At 40.9% G+C, this 21,530-nt stretch overlaps 1 protein-coding gene across 1 annotated transcript in view; it reads right to left on the bottom strand.

Moving 5' to 3' along the window:
• Positions 1 to 874: 874 nt before the first annotated feature.
• LOC140907675 (macrophage mannose receptor 1) overlaps positions 875 to 21,530 on the bottom strand; it is a 96,511-nt gene continuing 75,855 nt past the window's right edge. Inside the window, exons 26-30 of the mRNA XM_073334148.1 lie at positions 14,718 to 14,867; positions 10,962 to 11,078; positions 4,898 to 5,065; positions 2,577 to 2,618; positions 875 to 2,183 (exon numbers count right to left, since the gene is read on the bottom strand). Coding sequence (XP_073190249.1) covers positions 1,933 to 2,183; positions 2,577 to 2,618; positions 4,898 to 5,065; positions 10,962 to 11,078; positions 14,718 to 14,867 — 728 coding nt within the window. The 3' untranslated portion in view covers positions 875 to 1,932. The remainder of the gene's footprint in view (positions 2,184 to 2,576; positions 2,619 to 4,897; positions 5,066 to 10,961; positions 11,079 to 14,717; positions 14,868 to 21,530) is intronic.

Below are 21,530 nucleotides of genomic sequence, written 5' to 3'. Positions count from 1 at the left end.
TGGCTTGGTTCAAATCAGACAGAGATCTTGTCTACCTTTGTTGCAGTACAGCAGGTAAGTAGAATGAGTCCCAGATTTTGATGGGGGCCTCCGGATGTTACTACAATAAAAATAAAGATGGCCTTGTTTCTTTTCCTGCTCCTATTATCCCTTTCAAATCTCTTCTGGCTGGTACCACCTTTTCCATGGTAGACTTGCTCTCCATGAGTCTGATCCAAAGTTCATTGAAGTCAGTGAAAAAGACCCTCATTGACATCAGGTGGCTTTGAATCAGGCTCTAGCAGGAGAGGCCTATGTTTCTCTAGTAAAACGCTCACTCCAAATTAACTTCTTAGAGTACAGGTTTCTCTCTTCAGGTCTCCTTCCCTGTAGGACTCCTGACACTGCTTGGAAAAGGGCCTTTCTGCAACTTCTAAGAGCTCTCTTGTTCTGAAAGAGGGAAGAACTATGGAAAGGTGAAATAAGCAATAAGATTGTTAGAAATATGACAATTTGAGGACTGGACACAACACCAAAGGTTTCAGGGAGCCACCCAGTAGGCCACAATGAAATATGCGCGCAAGATAAACAAAAATTGTTGGCATATCCATTTTCTTTTTCTGCTTTGGTGGCTGGATGTTGCCTCTTATTTACTTATTTACCAACGCAAGCTGGTATTGCTCCAGGTCAGTATTAGTTAATGAATAACTCTTTATTTTTCCTACTGGTTTCAACGTGAATAGTGAGTTACGTACTCTAAAAATGCAAAACTATTAAAAAGTCATAGTCTGTTATTGTTTATTTCACAGAACTAAAGTTGAATGCATAAATGAAGGAAACATTTAAATTTTCCTTTCACACATTCATATCTGTGTGAGGAAAAAAATGTAATGCACACATGATTTACATTTTACAAGATATACAAAAATCAGATTATAAAATGATCGTTTGGGAAGCTAAAGTTTCTGAAATATTTCACTCTTAAAACATTATAGAAAGAAACAGCTGATCTGATAGAGCAATAGGGATGACAGGTGCATTAGCAAAGTTATTGCATTGTATAGGCCAAGATCTCTCTTACAAGGCTAAGCTGTATTATGGAGAAAAAGTATCTAAGTGGCAGTGTTTCAAGAGGAGCATCATGAGAGTTGTCCATTGCTACTGCATCTTTAGAATATGCATAGCCAGTATCCTCCAACCAATGACATCTATGCTGGTACGCAGAAAGGTGTTGCCAAGGTCTCATCATCATGCTACCCAGACAAACCCCTTCTGTGGCCAGTAAGAGGTGCTGGTAGTGTCTGCCAGTCACATTGCTTGGACTCCAGAGGCCTGCACCCCGATTATGGGAAGCCCCTGAGGGGGTGTGAGATGGAGGGGAACTGCGTATTTGGCTCTGTATATTGTCTGAGATTACAGGAACTGAAATTATGCCATATAGAGCATTTTTTTAAATGGGATGTATTCAAATACAGTGCCATCAGCTACCCAGTGCCAAACCCTTGTAGTGAGGTTTCCAGGAATATGTGCATTATTAACAGAATGAGACAAGTGCTTGCTGAGCAGTTTGGAGAGACTGAATTGATGTGAAGCCCGACACTCATGAGGGTGATGCAGGTATGGTGAAGAAACAAATGCTTTGAAGACTTATTCACAGTGGCTTGTGTTTCATTTTCATTCTTTTAAGTGTATCCATTTGTTCCATTTCATAATTAGTCAGCGCTATATTTTTCATGAGAAATGCTCTTGTTAAAGTAGTTCTGGAATCTTATACAACTATAGAATGATTATGAAATGAAGTAATTGCTGCTGCTAGTACGTAAAAAAAATATGCAGACACTGAAAAAGTGACTGCTACAGGGTTTGCACAGGAGAAAATAGCTTTGTCCTAAACCTTCAGGTAACCCAGTTGCATAATTTTATTAAAACAAGGCCCATCTTTAATTTATCAGACTAGAGAGTAGCATGTTCATTTCGCTCAATGTTGGCCACAAGATCCTTTGTGTCACTAGTTCCAGGAACGGCGTCAGTATTAAAATACAGGTTGTTCTCAAAGCTGTCATTTGTTGACATGTGGTTCTTTCTTTTCCTGTAGAAGAAATAGCCTGCAAGGCCAACTCCTGCTAGGATTAGGATCACCACAATAATTACAATCCCAGTTTTGCTGTGACTAGGTTCAGGAATCTTCTCCTCCTTTTTCACTGCTGTAAACGAATGCAAAGCAGTTAACTAGAAATCATGTACTTGGCATCTGATTATAGAACACAATCCTGTACTTAGAAATAGTAGTTTATTCTTATGCATGAATGCTTTACCATCTCCAGATAATTAGTGACTGACAATGCAGAAGGCAAAATCAGAAAGCATATGAATAAAGCTTAACACAACATTTCAATCCAATTTTAGGGAAGAGTTCTGCATTTGGACATAAATGGAGTATTATGGATGTTTTATTATCGAGGAAATGCATTTGATAGCCATTTAACATCTAAAAATATATGTGACATTATAATATAAAATATGACAATCTGGTATAATATATACTAATGCTTTTATTTGGGCTTTTTCTTCATTTATTTGAAAGAAAGTAACCCTACCTTTCTTGTCTGGGGGCTTCTCAGTTGATTGCACATCAACAGCTTTAAAACAGAAGAAAAACAGTTACTCAGAATCTTTAAAAGTCTTTATTATATACTGAAAATTGTACATTAACACATACTAGTATATACTGTAAAAATGACCATTTTTTGCCTAAACAGGGCCATGGACTTTCTGGTATTGAATAAATACAATATTTTTATCAGTAGCAACATGTGATAAATGAATCTAATGTAGTTACAAACCATGCAATGAAGCTGAAACGATTCTGCTGTGAGCTCCACACTGACACACCCCTGCACCAGTGCAGAGCCACAGTGAAGTCCATGGAGTGCTGCATACGCAGCACTTCACTTCACAGAGCAGCTTGTAGGAATTTGGCCTATAAGCCTAATCCTGCATATGATTACAACTGGGCACAGCGATTACTATTCTAAAGAAGTCACAGTAAGGACTAGGCCTGGCAGTAAATGTTTGCGGGATTGGGTCCTATGTGACATCTTTGTATTAGTTTTAACACCCCAATATTTTTTGCTTATTTATCAAATAAAGTTCAACTGCATACACAGAATGGAAATATTTCCAGGGTTTTCAATAATCTGGGTAGAAATTATGTAAACATGTGCAATGGAAAATATTCAGTTAAAGGAAGACGGCAGTTATAGATCTATGTTGTAAAGCCTCTTCAAGAAAAAGCAGGCTTAAATTTAACATGCTGACAGTTTATATTAATTCTCTGTACTGTAAAATGGAGAATTATCACAGCCTTGCAAAATTCCACTTATTCACCCACCTAGGGTTATTATTTATTTTTGATAGGTAAATAAAATATCATTTGTTTTTCTATTGTTAATCATCACATTGAAGTACAGGTGAGTAGATTTTGTGGATGGTCTGTTACATTTTTGTGACAATTTTGCAAGGCTGTTTGTATAATATAAAAAACATCTTTCATCAGCAGTCAGGAGAAAATCAGATGGTTGTGTACTCAGGAGCAGCTTTCTAGAAAAGAATAATGGGATTTCCCTCATTTCATATAGAGGAACTAGGCACATTTCAAATACGGAATGCATTTTTCAACAGTTGGTGCATGTTCACAAGAAACTTGCCGTTACAATGCAATGTGGGAGAAATGCTCTCGCCACATACTCGGCTCCTTTTGCACCTTTGGGAGGTAGGATTGGTTGCGGCAAATCTCAAATGATTCAGCTGAATTTGTCTGGTTGAAAAATTGAATTGAGCAGGAAATGTTGCAAAAATAGGCACTCTTATGAAATGCCCATTGCTTCCTGGTTGACCTGCATCAGAAGGACAGCAAAGATAACATTGTTCATCGTATTTCTGCTTCATAACAAAATCAGGTCACTTGGAGATGTACAGAAATGATACAAAATAAGTTAATTCAAGAGTCTGGCTTCTCAAAAAAAGATTCCATTTAAATAATGGGTGAATTTTCCAGGTAGTACTCATGTTACTTTAATTTGTGCAGCTATTCTTAATAGGGCAACGGGCACCATCTTCACAAAGTAGGATGAAGAAAATAAATATTGACACCCAAGAGGTGGAAATGGTAAAGCACAGAGCTTTCTAAACACTACCAGTGACACCAGGGTACTGGAGTATATGTACTCGAGCCCACAGGACAGGCTTGCTTCTGATTTGTTCCTGAGTTTGCACATTCCATTATTTCAAGGACTTTCTAAATTTTGTACACTTAGCCCAATGCTATTTGCTTTTCCGTGATCAATTTTTGCTTTTCCAGTTCACTCATCTTCCCCTAACATGCTTCAGGAAAGAATATTGCAATACTAAGAAGTGAAACTAATGAATATTCATTTGATATAAGCAGCAGCAAAGAGTGTCGATTGCGCGCACGTGTGTGTGTATGAGAGAGAAACACATACAGAATAGCTTTAGGTTAAGATATAAGCATTTTTTTCATGAGAACAAAATTTTCAGGAATGGATCAAATTCTGTGCGCAAAAAATGCAACCCTAACAGCGCCCATGCAATTGCACACACACAATTACTGTAATTCTACAGGCAATTCTGCAAGTGTAAGTACAAATTTCCTGATTTGCAGGCATGCATTTTCGGAAACAGAGCTTGGCTGTCCATTTTTTGAATGCACCTACTTTTCGACAGCGTGACCCTTTCTTTTCATACTGTATATGTATGAATTCTGTATTGTGTATAAAACCACAAAGGATATCTATCACAAATGTACCCCACGCAGCACATATCTATTAAGAGCATGCATACTATAAACATTACTAGCTAAACAAATCCATAAACACAATACATTAAACTCATCACTTACTTTTTGGTTTTTTACAAACATATCCTTTGTAGGAAGAACAATAAATATTATTCCAGTACCCAGAGTTTGCATACATTTCAACACAGTGCTCATTTTGTTGACTTGAGGGTTCTCCAACATTCCAGTTGACAAAATCCACTGCAGTGTTGTCTAGCCACAACCACTGTCCTAGTGTTAATTAGAAATACACTGAACATTAAGCTGTTGTTTAATAGTCATTCACTTTTTGACAACCAGAATAAAAAATTCAAGGGCACTTCAGAGAATTTCACATTTCTATAGTTTTTGAAAAATGCCCCCCAAAAGAGGTATGTTCATTAGAGAGGTGTGAAGGTCTCAAAGCCTCAACCTGTCACGACTTTTGTAGATTACTTGAGAAAAGCAGACTCAGGGAAGGTATCCCTCGTAATATCCTCTGTTTTATTATTTTGTTTAGTTATTCTTATTGTGGTGATGACTGACGGAAAGAAATCATTTAGCTTCTCTGAAATGTCCTTATCTTCTGTGATTTACAAGTTATTTATTTTTATGACTATTTACTCATCAAAATCCCACATAACCTTTCTAATTTCCATTTTTCATTTTATTTGCCATAGTTTATGTTCCCTTCTATTGGCTTCAGCAGGGCTGAATTTCCATTTTCTGACAGATTATCTGTTTACTTGAATAAACCTCTTAAACTTTGTTATTTAGCCATACTGGGACTTCTCGTTTGTTTGCCTTGCTGTTTCCTTTTCATTACAGATATGCCTCTTTCATTGCCCTTAAATAGTGTTTAAACAACTTTCATGCTGAGTCTACAGATTTCCTTACTTTTGAATTGAAGGTTTTATAACCAGCTTCCTCATTTCTTTGAAATCCCCTGCTTGGCGTCACTGTGCTAGATTTTGGTACATTTATTTCCCTGAATATGATAAACTTAATTATAGTCACTATTTAGTATAGTTAGTTCTTGAATCAGCTCCTGTGTGTTTCTTAAGCGTAAAGCAAGAATAGCCTCCTTCTTTGTGCTCTAGAATGAAGTGCTTTAAGACGCAATCAGTCACTTAAGATGTCAAGCAATTACTTCTCTAAACCTTTTTTTCATGACTGACCAGTTTACAACCTATTATTCCTTTTTATTACACTCTGATCTTCCTCCTCATAGTGACTTTTCAAAATGAAATTCATTTTTATATATGAAAGCTAAGAACAGTCAAAAACAGAACACCACATACTGATCAACCTCAAACATTGGAGAGGGGGCATTTTGTTTCACAGGAAATGTCTACTTTTTTTTGTTTTCATTCAGTTTAGGAAAAGAAAAAAAAATTAAAAATTGCCAAATTTCCCACACAATGGAAAATCTGGCTCTTACCCAGGTCTAGTTATATGTCTTTCATTGCCAAGAACTCTATGTTGATCTTCTATTTTTGCATTTATGCCTCTTACATCAGTTTTTTATTTTTCTCAGGGTATCCGTTTTTTTCCTTAGCTCCTTAGTCTGATGCCTGTTACTTTTCTGGAACTTATCTCTATGAGCTCATTCTTTCCCTCTGCCAATTAGGCTGTATTTCTTGCCCTATCCTTTGCTGGATAAAGAAATGCTTTTCAGTTACAGACATCCCTAGAAGATATCTTTGTCTGAGTTGAGTGCTCCTCAGATTTCAGATGCCCCCTACTTCCCTCTTAAAATAATCCCCCCAAAACCTCATCCGTTTTCTGCGCCAGCAGTCCAGTATTCTCCTTTGCGGCAGGTGGATCCTATCCATTCTATATAGGCTTTCCCTTCCTCAGAGTGTTCTCCAGTGTCTAATACATTTAAACATCTCCTCACCTGCACAGGGAGACAGTGAGACTCTAACATTTCTCCTATCAAGCTGGCCCTGCACACGGAACTGCAAGTATTTCAGAGAAAGTCCCTCAAAGGTCCTCAACTTAGGCCTTTTCCTAGTCCTCTAAATTTAGCTTCCAGGATTTGTAGTATCCACTGCTCTTGATCACTGGTACCAACGTCTACCATGACTATGGGGTCCAATGTAGCACTCAGAAGAGGGTCTGTCTAGATGCCTCCTGAAATTCGCCATCTTTGAGTCTGTTAGGCAAATACCCAGACAATCCTCACACACTCAGCTAGAGTATCAATGTTTCTAATGAGAGAAGATTCAGCCACTGCAGCCATGTCTAATGATTGTAACCCCTTCTGCCTTCCAGGGGTAATCTCTTCAGCATCTAAGGAATGATAGGTTAAACTAGGTTCACCGGGGGAAGGAGACCAAAGCCCTGAGGTAAGTGGGAAAGCGGGATACCGGGAGGAAGCACAGACAGGAATGTCTGTGAGGGGAGGGCTCCTGCCTCATACTGAGAATGAGGGGCGATCAGCAGGTTATCTCAAGTGCTTATATATGAATGCACAAAGCCTTGGAAACAAGCAGGGAGAACTGGAGGTCCTGGTGATGTCAAGGAATTATGATGTGATTGGAATAATAGAGACTTGGTGGGATAACTCACATGACTGGAGTACTGTCATGGATGGTTATAAACTGTTCAGGAAGGACAGGCAGGGCAGAAAAGGTGGGGGAGTAGCACTGTATGTAAGGGAGCAGTATGACTGCTCAGAGCTTCGGTACGAAACTGCAGAAAAACCTGAGTGTCTCTGGATTAAGTTTAGAAGTGTGAGCAACAAGAGTGATGTAGTGGTGGGAGTCTGCTACAGACCACCGGACCAGGGGGATGAGGTGGATGAGGCTTTCTTCCGGCAGCTCGCAGAAGCTACTAGATCGCACGCCCTGGTTCTCATGGGTGACTTTAATTTTCCTGATATCTGCTGGGAGAGCAATACAGCGGTGCATAGACAATCCAGGAAGTTTTTGGAAAGCGTAGGGGACAATTTCCTGGTGCAAGTGGTAGAGGAGCCAACTAGGGGGGGGAAGCTTTTCTTGACCTGCTGCTCACAAACCGGGAAGAATTAGTGGGGGAAGCAAAAGTGGATGGGAATCTGGGAGGCAGTGACCATGAGTTGGTTGAGTTCAGGATCCTGACGCAGGGAAGAAAGGTAAGCACCAGGATACGGACCCTGGACTTCAGGAAAGCAGACTTCGACTCCCTCAGGGAACAGATGGGTAGGATCCCCTCGGGGACTAACATGAAGGGGAAATGAGTCCAGGAGAGCTGGCTGTATTTCAAGGAATCCCTGTTGAGGTTACAGGGAAAAAACATCCTGATGTGTTGAAAGAATAGTAAATATGGCAGGCGACCAGCTTGGCTTAACGGTGAAATCCTAGCGGATCTTAAACATAAAAAAGAAGCTTACAAGAAGTGGAAGGTTGGACATATGACCAGGGAAGAGTATAAAAATATTGCTCGGGCATGTAGGAATGAAATCAGGAGGGCCAAATCGCACCTGGAGCTGCAGCTAGCGAGTGATGTCAAGAGTAACAAGAAGGATTTCTTCAGGTATGCTGGCAACAAGAAGAAAGCCAAGGAAAGTGTGGTCCCCTTAATGAATGAGGGAGGCAACCTAGTGAGGGAGGATGTGGAAAAAGCTAATGTACTCAATGCTTTTTTTGCCTCTGTCTTCACGAACAAGGTCAGCTCCCAGACTGCTGCGCTGGGCATCACAACATGGGGAATAGATGGCCAGCCCTCTGTGGAGAAAGAGGTGGTTAGGGACTATTTAGAAAAGCTGGATGTGCACAAGTCCATGGGGCCGGACAAGTTGCATCCGAGAGTGCTAAAGGAATTGGAGGCTGTGATTGCAGAGCCATTGGCCATTATCTTTGAAAACTCGTGGCGAATGGGGTAAGTCCCAGATGACTGGAAAAAGGCTAATGTAGTGCCAATCTTTAAAAAAGGGAAGGAGGATGATCCTGGGAACTACAGGCCAGTCAGCCTCACCTCAGTCCCCAGAAAAATCATGGAGCAGGTCCTCAAAGAATCAATCCTGAAGCACTTACATGAGAGGAAAGTGATCAGGAACAGTCAGCATGGATTCACCAAGGGAAGGTCATGCCTGACTAATCTAATCACCTTCTATGATGAGATTACTGGTTCTGTGGATGAAGGGAAAGCAGTGGATGTATTGTTTCTTGACTTTAGCAAAGATTTTGATATGGTCTCCCACAATATTCTTGTCAGCAAGTTAAAGAAGTGTGGGCTAGATGAATGCACTATAAGGTGGGTAGAAAGTTGGCTAGATTGTCGGGCTCAACGGGTAGTGATCAATGGCTCCATGTCTAGTTGGCAGCCAGTGTCAAGTGGAGTGCCCCAGGGGTCGGTCCTGGGGCCGGTTTTGTTCAATATCTTCATAAGTGATCTGGAGGATGGTGTGGATTGCACTCTCAGCAAATTTGCGGATGATACTAAACTGGGAGGAGTGGTAGATACGCTGGAGGGCAGGGATAGGATACAGAGGGACCTAGACAAATTGGAGGATTGGGCCAAAAGAAATCTGATGAGGTTCAATAAGGATAAGTGCAGGGTCCTGCACTTAGGACGGAAGAACCCAATGCACAGCTACAGACTAGGGACCAAATGGCTAGGCAGCAGTTCTGTGGAAAAGGACCTAGGGGTGACAGTGGACGAGAAGCTGGATATGAGTCAGCAGTGTGCCCTTGTTGCCAAGAAGGCCAATGGCATTTTGGGATGTATAAGTAGGGGCATAGCCAGCAGATTGAGGGACGTGATCGTCCCCCTCTATTCGACATTTGTGAGGTCTCATCTGGAGTATTGTGTCCAGTTTTGGGCCCCACACTACAAGAAGGATGTGGATAAATTGGAGAGAGTCCAGCAAAGGGCAACAAAAATGATTAGGGGTCTGGAACACATGACTTATGAGGAGAGGCTGAGGGAACTGGGATTGTTTAGTCTGCAGAAGAGAAGAACGAGGGGGGATTTGATAGCTGCTTTCAACTACCTGAGAGGTGGTTCCAGAGAGGATGGTTCTAGACTATTCTCAGTGGTAGAAGAGGACAGGACAAGGAGTAATGGTCTCAAGTTGCAGTGGGGGAGGTTTAGGTTGGATATTAGGAAAAACTTTTTCACTAGGAGGGTGGTGAAACACTGGAATGCGTTACCTAGGGAGGTGGTAGAATCTCCTTCCTTAGAAGTTTTTAAGGTCAGGCTTGACAAAGCCCTGGCTGGGATGATTTAATTGGGGATTGGTCCTGCTTTGAGCAGGGCGTTGGACTAGATGACCTCCTGAGGTCCCTTCCAACCCTGATATTCTATGATTCTATGATAGACCTCCTATAGCTTCTTTGGAAAATAGGTCACAAGAAAAAGAGTTTGTTGCTCCAGTGAGGTTGGTTTCCACCTATCATGAGACCAACTCCCTCAACTGGAAGATCAAGACAGCCAGTTGTAGGTAAGCCTGTTATCTCTATAAATAATTTAATCTCTTAATGCTCCTCCGATTCAGTAACTCTGGCCCCAAGATGCTGCATTTGTGCTCCGAGGGTCACGAGCTGCTTGAACCAGATGCATCGTCACCTCAGTTGGCCACAAGAATCATGTTCTCGAATTTCTGGAGTAAAAAAGGTAGGAGCCGTCCTGATGGATCTGCTTCTGGTCTTCGACTGCCATAGTTAAACTGGAGTTTTGACTCTGTGTGGGGATTAGATTGATCTACCTTTTAATTTAAAGATAAAGTAAGAGGCCAACATTTAGCCATACATTCATGGATTATTTTTATATTAGTTGAAGAACTAAGGCAACCTACTTGCACCAGTGCTCAACTCTCACACAGTCCAAAGAGCCCTACGTTCACTCTGTCAGTTCCTGGTTCTGTCCAGAGCCTCCCCCACCCTGACCCCTTGTTCGAGAAAGGACTCTTGATACTTATTTCTTCATTTATAGCTTACCAGTTACAGTGACTTTGCCCTCCAACCCACTTTATTACAATCAAGCGACTGGTCATACCTATGATCTTCATTCCTACAACAGTAGGTAAAATATATAAAATATCTTATTTCCTGCTTTATCTGTTTATGCCTTACACCAAAGTGTAATGTGAAATATTTGACACTTAGTGTATCTTTATGACAAATATTCATTTGGAAATACGTATTACAGGGAAAAAAATTACCATCCACATTTCTGAACATTCCCGTCCAAAAAGTTGATGATTTTTCTTCAAGTGGCTCTATGTTGTGTGCCAGAAAGTTGGCTTCAGCCAAATCTTCTACTGAAACCAAAGAGGCACCTACAAAACACCAGGAAACAATCATTATGGAGATGAGTTTACAATGAAATACATTTCCCCCTGTTGAGAGTGCCTTTTCTGGTCTTTTCAAGTGTTGTGACAGTTTTAAATCAACTATCCTCTCAGTCTCATTACACCTGTGAGAGTATAAAATATTTATTTTTTAAAAGATCCTGGTTGTTTCTACAGATTATATGAAATTTGTAAGTGCACATGAATCATGTGTGGCGTGGATTTAGAATGAATATTCCTTTGGCCTTGCACTGGAAATTAGGGACAGTAAAAGAAAAGCAGTGCAGCACAGACACAAAAGAGTAGAAAGCCAATAATAGAAGGATTAAGATTGCCAAAATCTGAAGATTTTGGAATACATGCATTGCTACGTACATATGTCTCAAACTCATAGCAGCTGGCACTAGAAGGGCTGCTCAGTAATTCTTAGTGTTTCTTTTCTGGTGTTAGATACATGGTTTTAAAATAGATTAAAAACCTGCACCATTTTCTAGTATCTGGAAAAACTTGTGCTGTGAGTTCACAAAAACGATTTGACTAGAAATTCCCAGTAAAGTTTGCACTAGGTCGTGAGACTGACAATGCTTGGATAAATTTTGTGACATTGTTTGGATTAATTTTGCCCATGAGATTTACGAAGTTTATCATTTTTGCAGTCAAGTATTAGAATATGCATATCAATTCTGTAGCCTCAAAACAATACACACTTCATCCCGTATATGATACAACTAGCACATTTATAATTTTATTGTTTTCTGAACCTCTATATAACTCATCTGTGTCACAGCCTTTGTTAAATTCATATATCTTTATATTTGGGGATACAGCATTGTTCCTCCCCACTCCTCTGTGCTCCACATCTTTGGCCACTCGCTACCCAATTAGTATCCTGTTAATTATCTACCTGTAACTCTAGTCATTATACTACAGCTTTTAACTCTCCATGTTGTACTGACACGGCCAAGGAATTCTGGCATTGTGTTCAGCAGTATTCCAGGGAAGATAATCAGCAGCATAATGATGTAAGGATTGGCATGTTTTAAAGGTTGATAAAGTGCATTTTCTCTTTTAGTTTGTGGCTGGGACCAAGGAATCACCTGTGTAGTAATGGCTGTGGATAGTATGTGACATGATGTGATGGTGCCCCAATTAACTATTTTTGATTTCGCTCTCATTCTTGGAGAAGTTTATCTCAGGTAAAATATAATTGTAGAAATAAGGTGAAGTAATATATAATCACAGAAAATAAAGGCACTTAGTACTACTACTTATTTAGGGCCCAATTCTGCCCTCACATAGGTGCAATTATAATTGAGGACAAATCCCACTATTTGTGGGGAATTAACAGGATACCAATTGGGCGGTGAGTGATTATAAATATAGGAAGTCCAGTGGGTGAGGCGTGACAGTGTGAATTTTTTATCCCAAATATAAAAACACATGAATCTTTAGTCTTCTATACTGCAGTCATTATTATAGGCAGTCTCAGGAAACACTTTCACAAATGCAGAAAAGGAAACGGACTTCGAAAAGTTTAGGTGTATCACACAAATGATTAAATCTATATCATTTTGGGGCTATACATTTTTGTACTTTTGACAGCACTCTACCAAGCAGCAGCAAGTGTCTGTAGCCTTGCAGGTTGGCTTCCCAGAAGAGGGGAGGGGGGAAATCAGTGATGTGGAGTCTGTCCCCTGACCCATTAGGTGGGTCAGCAGAGACTGCGGGGATTGTTCTCCTCCTTTTCCCCATGCTGGCCAGTGATGAGGTTAGCAGAGCAAACAGCGGGTTTGTGCTACTAACGAAAGGAGCCAAACTGAGGACTGCCATGAACCTCTGAGGCGAGCAAATCCGCCAGAAAGTGCAGCACCCACCAAAGCAGAGGAGGAACTTTGTAATTGTAATTGTTTAATTTATACATAGACCAGTTCTTGAACATGGATGGACAAACAACAGGCAGGAAATCCCTTCTTTCAGGAATTTCAGCCCAATACCAATGCCTAGTTCCCAAGTAGCAACTCTGCATCAAGAACTGACTCCAGTCAGAGACCAAGGCAGAGAACAAATTTTCCTGCTGTCTGCACAGCTCCTTCTAGACAGAAATGTGCTGTGACAGGGTCAGACCAGATGGCTACAGGAGAGTGATAGAAGATAGATATATTAGCCCCAGATTAAGCACGGCCCTTTCCCCTGAGTAAGAGAATGGGCTGTTCCAAAACAATCAGGAAGTTGCTGGAACCAATTAAGGCAGGCTAATTAGGACACTTGGAACCAATTAAGAAGCTACCAGAATCAATTAGGACAGGCAGGCTAAACAGGGCACCTGGTTTTAAAAAGGAGCTCACTTCAATTAGTGAGGTGCATGCGAGGAGCTGGGAGCAAGAGACACGCAAGAAGCTGAGAGAGAGCGAGTAGGCGCACTGCTGGAGGAATGAGAAGTACAAGCATTATCAGACATCAGGAGGAAGGTCCTGTGGTGAGGATAAAGAAGATGTTGGGATGAGGCCATGGGGAAGTAGCACAGGGAGTTGTAGCTGTCACGCAGCTGTTACTGGAGACACTTGTAGACAGCTGCAGTCCACTGGGCCCTGGGATGGAACCTGGAGTAAAGGGCAGGCCCGGATTCGCCCCACCCTCCAACTCCCTATCTGATATAAGAGGAGTTGACCTGGACTGTGGGTCCACCAGAGGGGAAGGTCTCTGGCCTGTCCCCGACCCATTAGGTGGGTCAGCAGAGACTGCGGGGATTGTTCTCCTCCTTTTCCCCATGCTGGCCAGTGATGAGGTTAGCAGAGCAAACAGCAGGTTTGTGCTACTAACAAAAGGCGCCAAACTGAGGACTGCCATGAACCTCTGAGGTGAGCAAATCCGCCAGAAAGTGCAGCACTCACCAAGGCAGAGGAGGAACTTTGTCACAGTGCATAACCAAACTAACAACATACAGTATGTTGTCCCAAGATTTAACATTTGCTCTCATGTTAAGAAAAAGAACTTGGAAGACTGTGTGTAAGTAGGCTGCCTGGTGACACCTGTCATAACCATAAAAATATGCTACAACCAGAGTTGTGCATTTGGGGGGTATTTCTGTTTTCGAAGGGACACTAGGAAGTAGTTTTTGGCAAAACCTTGTTTTAATAAAAAAAATTGTACAAATCATGATATAAGCAGGATGCTAGGATTAAAAAACCCACAAAACAAAAACAAAGAATTAATTTAATTTTAGAAATTTAAATACAACAGCTGTTTTAACTAGTACATGAGAATCAGACATTGAAACTGACTGTACATAAAGATTCACTTCCCCAGACAACTAAATTACAAAAGGTAAACAAGAGTCTCAATTTCCCAGTGCATTATCCCAGTCAGGATTCTGTAATTCTATTCATTCAATTGGCATATAACTGACATATTTTAGTGGCAAATCAGGCCCACAGTATAAATGATGTAAAATGAGATTTGAAAAAAACAAAGATTTTATTATTAATGCAGACAAGGAATTTGTCTTTAAATTATGCTAATACTTAGCACTTTCATAGCCACTGATACATTCATTCATAGTGCTGTATTAAAAAAAAAATAGATGTGTGATTTGTGTGCATTTTACCTCTAATTTGAAAGGACACTCACCTAATCGAAGACATTCTAAGGAGGCCTGGGCCCAGTTTCTCGTAGATGAAGACTCAATGAAGTAGCAGTGACCACGGAAAGGGATCCATGATCTGTGTTCTGTCTCCGGGCACTTTCCGGGGAGCTGGGGAGGATCCGTGGGGGCTTTGACTGTTTAAAAAAAGGGACATAGTTTGTTATTAATAAAACATTTTAATGAACAGGTTTCTCTCACACACACTTTTACCATGACTAGCACATACTAATTTGACACCAGGAAACTCTCATAACAGCTGTTTAATCATAACATAATCTTTGAAAATCTGTATTCCTTGCTATTATACCATAGTGGAAAAATCTCAGACTGGTGAATGACTTTAGTGTTACAGTTGCATTTTATGATCTAAGCACCTAATTCAGTGAAGCCCTTAAGCACATGCTTATCTTTAGGCACATTCATAAGTCCATCCCTATTGAGCAAACACTTAAACAGGCTTAAGAACATGTTTAAGTCCCATGTTAAGTGCTTTGCTGAATTAGAGCCTAAATTTGGTAAGATCAGGCCATAAACCAATACTACTCTTGAACCAAGAGAGCAGCTCATTTGACATCAGTGGCTAAGTTTCAGGAGCAGATGAAGACAGCACAGTACAGGGCCAAAATGATTAACTTAAAAACTGCAGTAAATAGAAAATGTTTAAAATCTCACACAAGTAGGAGAATATATATTATGTAGCCTAAATATCAGGAATGCATTTATATTTTAAAACCAAGTATTTTGGGTCAAGAAAATCTGTTCTTATTTTACTCATCTACTAAGACATGAATTCAGGATTTTCCTGTTTTCCCTGGCAATAGCTATTATAATTTCAATCATCATCGAGCCATGAGAGAAAACGATCTTTTCAGGCAGTTGTAATGCTATTAATTTACGAAGATGAAAACACAAAATCCTTCCAGGTTTGGCAGGTAAATAAAATGGAAGGGGATTTTCAAATATTTTGTTTAAAAGTATAATGCTTTTGCATTGTGATGATGAACAGGGTTGTGAATAGATTTTAGAATCTTTTTAAATAAAATGTTTTTGTTCACCTTTAATGGGGGATGTATTGCAGATGGGTTTAGCTTGTCACTTCCATTAAAAAATAACTAATTAAAACATTAGAGAGACCAGGTGGGTGAGGCAATAGCTTTTATTGGACCAACTTCTGTTGGTGAGAGAAATAGGCTTTTGAGACCAACAGAAGTTGGTCCAATAAAATACTACCTCACCCACCTTTTCTCGCTAATATCCTGGGACTGACATGGCTACAACAACACTGCACAATTAAAACGTAACTATTTAAAAATACACTAGTTGTTCTTAATCTAGCGAAAGGAAGATGATCTTCAACTTGTTTAATGAGCATTCAATTATTCCATATTTAAAATGCACTACTCTATAACACTGAAAATAAGTCAAATGACTTCAATATTAAATGCCTACACTCTTTTGCCCACGAGATCTGAGGAAACAGAAGATTATTTTACAGGAAAAACAGTTATTTTTCTTCAGATAACTCAAAAATTAATAAGTCCCAGACTCCAGCAGATGATGTTACTGTGTGTTTTATACTAACCAGACTTTCAGTAATGAACCAAAGCTCCTTCCCTCAAGTAAACACTGGAAGAGACTTAACATTCAGCTTCTGTCTTGTGTCTTGCTAAACTATCAAGCTCTTTTTTCTTGCTTTTATCTAGTGTTCTGTACATCTTGTGAATAATTCTCTTAACTAGAGTTCTATTTTTACTAGGGCCGTCAAGAGATTAAAAAATTAATCGCGATTAATCGCACTGTTAAACAATAATAGAATACCATGTATTTAAATATTTTTGGATGTTTTCTCCATTTTTGAATACATTGATTTCAATTACAACATAGTGTACAATGCTCACTTTATATTTAGTTTTGATTACAAGTATTTCCACTGTAAAAAACCCAAAAGAAATAGTATTTTTCAATTCACCTAATACAAGTACTGCAGTGCAATCTCTTTATCATGAAAGTTGAACTTACAAATGTCAAAATATGGACAAAAAAGCTGCATTCAAAAATAAAACAAAGTAAAATTTTAGAGCCTGAAAATCCACTCAGTCCTACATCTTGTTCAGCCAATCGCTCAAACAAACAAGTTTTTTTACATTTGCAGGAGATAAATGAGAACAGGCATTCTCATGGCACTGTTGTAGCCGGCATTGCAAGATATTTACGTGCCAGATGCACGAAAGATTCATTTGTCCATTCATGCTTCAACCACCATTCCAGGGGACATGTGGCCATGCTGATGATGGGTTCTGCTCGATAACAGTCCAAAGCAGGACGGACCAACTCACATTCATTTTCATTATATGAGTCAGATGCCACCAGCAGAAGGTTGATTTTCTTTTTTGGTGGTTCGGGTTCTGTAGTTTCCGCATTAGAGTGTTGCTCTTTTAGACTTCTGAAAGCATGCTCCACACCTCGTCCCTCTCCCATTTTGGAAAGCACTTCAGATTCTTAAACCTTGGGTCGAATGCTGTAGCTCATTGGTTCTCAATCAAGGGGTCCAGGGCCCCTTAGGTGGCCTCGAGCAGGGCCAGCATTAGACTCTCTGGGGCCCAGGGCAGAAAGCCGAAGCCCCACCACATGGGGCTGAAGCCCAGGTCCCTGAGTCCCGCCACCTGGAGCTGAAGCTGAAGCCTGAGCAATGTAGCTTTGTGGGGGGCCCTGACGCATGGGGCCCCAGGCAATTGCTCTGCTTGCTACCCCCTAATGCCGGCCCTGGCTTTTATATACAGAAAATCAGTTATTGTGGCACAGGTGGGCCATGGAGTTTTTATAACATGTTGTGGGGGGCTCAGAAAGAAAAAGGTTGAGAACCTCTGCTGTAGTTCTCCTTAGAAATCTCACATCGGTACCTTCCTTGCGTTCTGTGAAATCTGAAGAGAAAGTGTTTTTAAAATGAACCACATGTGCAGGCTCATTATCCGAGACTGGTATAACATGAAATATATCCCAGTGTGGTTAAACAGAGCAGGGGACATACAATTCTCCTCCAAGGAGTTCAGTCACAAATTTAATTAGTGCATTATTTTTTTAACAAGCATCATCAGGATGAAACCATGTCCTCTGGAATGGTAGCCGAAGCATGAAGGGGTATACAAATGTTTAGCATATCTGGCACATAAATACCTTGCAATGCCAGCTACAAAACTGCCATACAAATGCCTGTTCTCACTTTCTGGTGACATTGTAAATAAGAAGAGGGCAGCATTATCTCCTCTAAATGTAAACAAACTTGTTTGTCTTAATGATTGGCTGAACAAGAAGTAGGACTGACTGGACTTGTAGGCTCTGAAGTTTTACACTGTTTTGTTTTGAGTGCAGTTATGTACAAAAAAAATCTATATTTGTAAGTTGCACTTTCACGACAAAGAAATTGTACTACAGTACCTGTATGAGGTGAACTGAAAAATACCATTTATTTTATCATTTTACAGTGCAAATATTTGTAATAAAAATAATATACACTTTGATTTCAATTACAACACAGAATACAATATATATAAAAAGTAGAAAAACATCCAAAATATTTAATACATTTCAATTGGTATTCTATTGTTTAACAGTGTGATTAAATCTGCGATTAATTTTTTTAATCACAATTCATTTTTTGAGGTAATTGCGTGAGTTAACTCCGATTAATCGAGAGCCCTAATTTTTACATGTAGTTTGTGTACACCACTGCCCTCTGTTGGATACATCTGACTTATTCAAACATTTCTCTCATTTTCTAGTCAGTGGCTAGTCTAACACATGCTAATACAGTTGACAGCTAATGAAGATACTTGTATAACTCAAGAGGTAGAAAGCCTGTGCTTTTGTGTTCAAGCTTCTTTCAGTTTCTGTATTGCTTCTGAGTAACAGCCGTGTTAGTCTGTATTCGCAAAAAGAAAAGGAGTACTTGTGGCACCTTAGAGACTAACCAATTTATTTGAGCATAAGCTCTCGTGAGCTACAGCTCACTTCATCGGATGCATACTGTGGAAAGTACAGAAGATGTTTTTATACACACAAACCATGAAAAAATGGGTGATTATCACTACAAAAGGTTCTCTCCCCCCCACCCCACTCTCCTGCTGGTAATAGCTTATCTAAAGTAATCACTCTCCTTACAATGTGTATGATAATCAAGGTGGGCCATTTCCAGCACAAATCCAGGGTTTAACAAGAACGTCTGGGGGGAGGGGGTTGTAGGAAAAAACAAGGGGAAATAGAAAAGGAGTACTTGTGGCACCTTAGAGACTAACCAATTTATTTGAGCATAAGCTTTCATGAGCTACAGCTCATCGGGGAAATAGATTACCTTGCATAATGACTTAGCCACTCCCAGTCTCTATTCAAGCCTAAGTTAATTGTATCCAATTTGCAAATTTTGCAAATGAATTCCAATTCAACAGTCTCTCGCTGGAGTCTAGTTTTGAAGTTTTTCTGATGTAATATTGCAACTTTCATGTCTGTAAGGCAGTGACCATGAGTTGGTTGAGTTCAGGATCCTGACGCAGGGAAGAAAGGTAAGCAGCAGGATACAGACCCTGGACTTCAGGAAAGCAGACTTCGACTCCCTCAGGGAACGGATGGCCAGGATCCCCTGGGGGACTAACTTGAAGGGGAAAAGAGTCCAGGAGAGCTGGCTGTATTTCAAGGAATCCCTGTTGAGGTTACAGGGACAAACCATCCCGATGAGTCGAAAGAATAGTAAATATGGCAGGCGACCAGCTTGGCTTAACGGTGAAATCCTAGCGGGATCTTAAACATAAAAAAGAAGCTTACAAGAAGTGGAAGGTTGGACATATGACCAGGGAAGAGTATAAAAATATTGCTTGGGCATGTAGGAATGATATCAGGAGGGCCAAATCGCACCTGGAGCTGCAGCTAGCGAGAGATGTCAAGAGTAACAAGAAGGGTTTCTTCAGGTATGTTGGCAACAAGAAGAAAGGCAAGGAAAGTGTGGGCCCCTTACTGAATGAGGGAGGCAACCTAGTGACAGAGGATGTGGAAAAAGCTAATGTGCTCAATGCTTTTTTTGCCTCTGTCTTCACTAACAAGGTCAGCTCCCAGACTGCTGCGCTGGGCATCACAAAATGGGGAAGAGATGGCCAGCCCTCTGTGGAGATAGAGGTGGTTAGGGACTATTTAGAAAAGCTGGACGTGCACAAGTCCATGGGGCCGGACGAGTTGCATCCGAGAGTGCTGAAGGAATTGGAGGCTGTGATTGCAGAGCCATTGGCCATTATCTTTGAAAACTCGTGGCGAACCGGGGAAGTCCCGGATGACTGGAAAAAGGCTAATGTAGTGCCAATCTTTAAAAAAGGGAAGAAGGAGGATCCTGGGAACTACAGGCCAGTCAGCCTCACCTCAGTCCCTGGAAAAATCATGGAGCAGGTCCTCAAAGAATCAATCCTGATGCACTTGCATGAGAGGAAAGTGATCAGGAACAGCCAGCATGGATTCACCAAGGGAAGGTCATGCCTGACTAATCTAATCGCCTTTTATGATGAGATTACTGGTTCTGTGGATGAAGGGAAAGCAGTGGATGTATTGTTTCTTGACTTTAGCAAAGCTTTTGACACGGTCTCCCACAGTATTCTTGTCAGCAAGTTAAGGAAGTATGGGCTTGTTGAATGCACTATAAGGTGGGTAGAAAGCTGGCTAGATTGTTGGGCTCAACGGGTAGTGATCAATGGCTCCATGTCTAGTTGGCAGCCGGTGTCAAGTGGAGTGCCCCAAGGGTCGGTCCTGGGGCCGGTTTTGTTTAATATCTTCATAAATGATCTGGAGGATGGTGTGGATTGCACTCTCAGCAAATTTGCAGATGATACTAAACTGGGAGGAGTGGTAGATACGCTGGAGGGCAGGGATAGGATACAGAGGGACCTAGACAAATTGGAGGATTGGGCCAAAAGAAATCTGATGAGGTTCAATAAGGATAAGTGCAGGGTCCTGCACTTAGGATGGAAGAATCCAATGCACAGCTACAGACTAGGGACCGAATGGCTAGGCAGCAGTTCTGCGGAAAAGGACCTAGGGGTGACAGTGGACGAGAAGCTGGATATGAGTCAGCAGTGTGCCCTTGTTGCCAAGAAGGCCAATGGCATTTTGGGATGTATAAGTAGGGGCATAGCGAGCAGATCGAGGGACGTGATCGTTCCCCTCTATTCGACATTGGTGAGGCCTCATCTGGAGTACTGTGTCCAGTTCTGGGCCCCACACTACAAGAAGGATGTGGATAAATTGGAGAGAGTCCAGCGAAGGGCAACAAAAATGATTAGGGGTCTGGAAGACATGACTTATGAGGAGAGGCTGAGGGAGCTGGGATTGTTTAGCCTGCAGAAGAGAAGAATGAGGGGGGATTTGATAGCTGCTTTCAACTACCTGAAAGGGGGTTCCAAAGAGGATGGCTCTAGACTGTTCTCAATGGTAGCAGATGACAGAACGAGGAGTAATGGTCTCAAGTTGCAGTGGGGGAGGTTTAGATTGGATATTAGGAAAAACTTTTTCACTAAGAGGGTGGTGAAACACTGGAATGCGTTACCTAGGGAGGTGGTAGAATCTCCTTCCTTAGAGGTTTTTAAGGTCAGGCTTGACAAAGCCCTGGCTGGGATGATTTAACTGGGAATTGGTCCTGCTTCGAGCAGGGTTTGGACTAGATGACCTTCAGGGGTCCCTTCCAACCCTGATATTCTATGATTCTATGACCAGAGAGATTGAAGTGTTCTCCGACTGGTTTATGAATGTTATAATTGGATACAATT

Source organism: Lepidochelys kempii, chromosome 2 (assembly GCF_965140285.1).
Source record: "Lepidochelys kempii isolate rLepKem1 chromosome 2, rLepKem1.hap1, whole genome shotgun sequence".
In the NCBI taxonomy this organism is placed as follows: domain Eukaryota; kingdom Metazoa; phylum Chordata; order Testudines; family Cheloniidae; genus Lepidochelys; species Lepidochelys kempii.
The sequence above is the reverse complement of the archived record's forward strand: the minus strand, read 5'-3'. Positions and strand labels throughout refer to the sequence as shown.